Genomic DNA, 3594 nt, shown 5'->3' with positions numbered 1-3594 from the left:
GTCCCACGACAAAGAAATAGAAAAAATAAAAGAGAGAGAGAGAGAGAGAGAGTAGAAGAGGAGAAAGAGAGTGAAAAACGGAACGATAGTAGAGAAAGAGAAAGAGAAACGTAACGAGTGGAGGTTATTGCAAAAAAATGTCGTAGAATGGATTTCTCCGGATTCTAGTCATCATTTTGCGCGTACTAAGCCGTCCAATACGCGTCCACAAAGAAAAAAAAACCAAAAGAAAAGCAGGACGCACATGTCGCGAGACTTTGCGAGACGCGCGATTTTATGAAAGCGCAAAACACGTTCACGATTTACAAAACACCGCCGACCGTTCTTAAGTACCGAAAGCGTTCGTTAAGCTACTACGTGTCGAGAGTGGCTGAGCGCGCGAACGGTGCGGAGGAATGTTTCGCGCTCGCACCGGAAACGCTCTGCCTGTTACTGTTCCGATTCTTGTCACCGCGCGACAGCAGACCCTTGGCAGTCTCCTTGAGATTGCATCGCGGACGGAGACTGCTAACGTGTGTACGGCTACTGCTGTGTGTAAGAGGGTGGTGGTGTTGGTGGTTCACCACCAGGGATGCAGAGGACTCACCGGATTCCCAACCGTCTTCGTCACCGGTAGTGTCACACTCGCTGCTGTCCGCCTCGCTCGACTCGCTCGGCGTCTCCTGCCCGCCCATCCCCAGTTGCACACCATCGCCACCTCTGTTCGTCGTCGCTGGCACAGCTGGCGATATGTTTCCGCCCACGCTATGCATAAATAGACTCACCTGCAATTAAAAAAAGATCGCGAATATTCAACCATTGTATTTTGCACTTGATAACATCTTATTATTTGAATTTAAATAAATGTATATTTAATCGTTTTAATGTTTTTTCGAAAAGTTTGACAAACGAAACATTTAATGCTGTAAGTATTTAGGATTCAGACACTGCTGTGTATATTTACTTTCAAAATTTGCATTTTAGCTGTAATTAGAGAAATATTTAATGCTGAATATTTAACACTAAATATCTATCCGATTATACATTTTACGCGCGCGCGTTGCTATACTTCTTTCTTCTTTCTTTAATTATAATTTACGAATATGAAAAAAAAAACTAACTTTAAAATCCGGACTGTATAGTTTGTGATTTTTATCCTTGTGTACTTTGTCCAATCCTGACTTATCTATCCGTAAAACGAGAGTGGGCGGCATAGGACCAAGGCTCGCCAATGATCCAGTTCTAGGTTTCACATGCGACATAACCATTGGTAATTCCATGGCTGTGCCGTCGCAGCTAAATGCCCTCGCCGATCTTTCAACATGTAAATCACCATTGTCGCACTCGGAATTCGTTTTGTCACGAACGAAAAATGTGTTAAACCAAAAATGAAACATCTTTTCCTGGAAAATGCAGTAAAACATGGTTCATTAATCTCTTATATGCAAAATAAATTAATAACAATATTGTAATACATACCTTTCGTTTCATTTTTGGCTTATAATTATAGAACTCCACTCGTATATCTCCCGTTAGAGCGACAGTGTGTTGCAATGGGATGCATATAGAAGATGTACCTTTCCGAACCTCGTAATCATCAGAAAATATCCTGTTATTTGATTCCGAGATTACAAAATGCAGACCTAAAAACATAATATTAGTTACAGAGAAAAATATCACAAAGATAAAAGAGAAAGATAGTTTTTGTTTCTTAAAAAAGTTAATAAAATAATATAAATTCTGGTTGTTTTAACGATAATAATCTATACATAACTTTTACTATATTAGTACTTACAGCCTTGACCTCCGTTGAAAATAGGAGCCGGATCCAATTGTATTTTACGCAATAATAATGTCACTGGTTCATAACTGACACCTTCTTGAAGGAGGGTGGCATAATAATCCACATACCTTCTCTGCGATGGTATCGTTACGCCTTTCCTAGATCATAATAAAGTCGAATAAATAAGATAATTCTCAATCATCGAGACATTATTGTTATGTGCTAAATCCACATATCTTTCGTGTAGTACTTACCTATCGTGAGTCCGTTTAGTTCCATAATAATTAAGGGCTTCCGTGGCAGTGGGAAACTGTTTGCTGTGAAGTAAATAGCAGCACACCATTACACCCGTTCGACCTTTGCCCGCCTTACAATGAACTGCGGCGACATTGTCCTTATCTTGGGATAACCACGACTGCACGTCCTCACAGAAAGGCTTAATCTGCTCCAGCTTTGGTGGATTGTGATCATCGAATGCATAAGTAGCCACTCTCTGCTTGAACTTTTTGCAATCATACGATCTCTCGGAACACCTAAAACGTTATTGTCGTAGTGATATATCAAAGTCGTTTGTTGTAAAAGAAACGTTTCAACCTCAAATTTTTTCGTACTTACAGATTATAAATCTTATAATGATCTTTATGTTTCGATTCCAGTAGTTTAACAACGTCATCAATATGATTTCTATACACTCCTTCCAGTTTCTCAGCAGGAAACCCCATCGCTATTAAATTCGCTTTTATATCTAACGTTATAACACTCGCTAAGGAATTTATCCAATTATGAATTCATCATATTAAACTATAAAATAGTATTTTCAATGTAAATAGAGTATGCACAATGCATGATATTTTAGTACCTATAAATTATTTCTAATGGTTTAGTGTACATGTGCAAAACAATAAGACAAGGATACATGTGAGATCAAGATTAAAACCATCTTCTGTGAAACGTTTGCGGCGTTTGCTAACTAGCCCCTTTATGGGATTAGTCATCTTCATGTTGCTAATAGTATTGGCCATACTCGGCTGGCTTTGTCTTAACTCTCCTGTTTCGACTTCGATCGAATCACTTTCCGCCACCTCCTCGGGAATCTCTTCTTCTGCCTTTTGATTCTCAAAGGTTCTTTTAACCTATTGTTGGGATTACAAATAATAAAATAGAGTCACATAAATTTACTGATAATTAATTTTAGTAGCATGCTACACACATTTGACGAATTAAAATATAAACGCAGGTTCACCTGAGGCTTGTGAGCTTGTGAGGCGTCACATGAGCCCAGTTCTGGTCTTCTTTGTTCCTCCAGACAAACATGGAGAGGAGTTACGGAGGCCGAGATATGCTCAGAGATTTTACTATTCAACCTGCCGCTGGTGGGTCTCCTGCAGGAAAAGCATATACCCATCAATTCCCAGAACATGTGTTCCTCTACTTAGGCATGTTTTTCATCGAGCATGTCCTATTTCTCCACCATGAAGCTCGGTGCTGGTTCTTGATCAGACGTGGATCATTTAACACTGACATATTATCACCATCACTAGTCTAGTAAGATTTCACAGAACACACAGAACAATGAAACTCAGCAGAAAGCGTTAATATAACCTTTGGGAAGAAACTGTCCACGCAATTGCGGTGGCAGATGACGCAAATAAGGAATGCACACCATACACTCTTTCACAGGCTCCGCAACTGTACAGTAGCTACCACTAAAGACACTGGCCTCCAGATTGCTGCATTGTCCACCGCGGACTTCCTTATCTGTAGTCCACTCAGATAGACATTCCTGTTCTAAAAATCACAAAGATCACAATCGTCATTATCATTAACTTTGC

General features: G+C 39.8%; 1 protein-coding gene across 1 annotated transcript; it reads right to left on the bottom strand.

The window, feature by feature from the left end:
- Positions 1 to 353: 353 nt before the first annotated feature.
- Pten (phosphatase and tensin-like protein) lies at positions 354 to 3063 on the bottom strand. The gene is made up of 8 exons (XM_018551148.1): positions 3006 to 3063; positions 2679 to 2895; positions 2378 to 2507; positions 2017 to 2295; positions 1775 to 1920; positions 1459 to 1622; positions 1101 to 1382; positions 354 to 764 (listed from the first exon to the last, which is right to left on the bottom strand). The coding sequence occupies exons 2-8, from the start codon at positions 2782 to 2784 to the stop codon at positions 354 to 356; spliced, it is 1518 nt and encodes a 505-aa protein (XP_018406650.1). The 5' UTR covers positions 2785 to 2895; positions 3006 to 3063.
- Between the last annotated feature and the right edge of the window lie 531 nt (positions 3064 to 3594).

This window comes from Cyphomyrmex costatus, unplaced genomic scaffold, assembly GCF_001594065.2.
Source record: "Cyphomyrmex costatus isolate MS0001 unplaced genomic scaffold, Ccosl1.0 scaffold135, whole genome shotgun sequence".
Lineage (NCBI taxonomy): Eukaryota > Metazoa > Arthropoda > Insecta > Hymenoptera > Formicidae > Cyphomyrmex > Cyphomyrmex costatus.
Note: the sequence above shows the minus strand (reverse complement) of the source record. Positions and strands in the feature narration are given on the sequence as shown.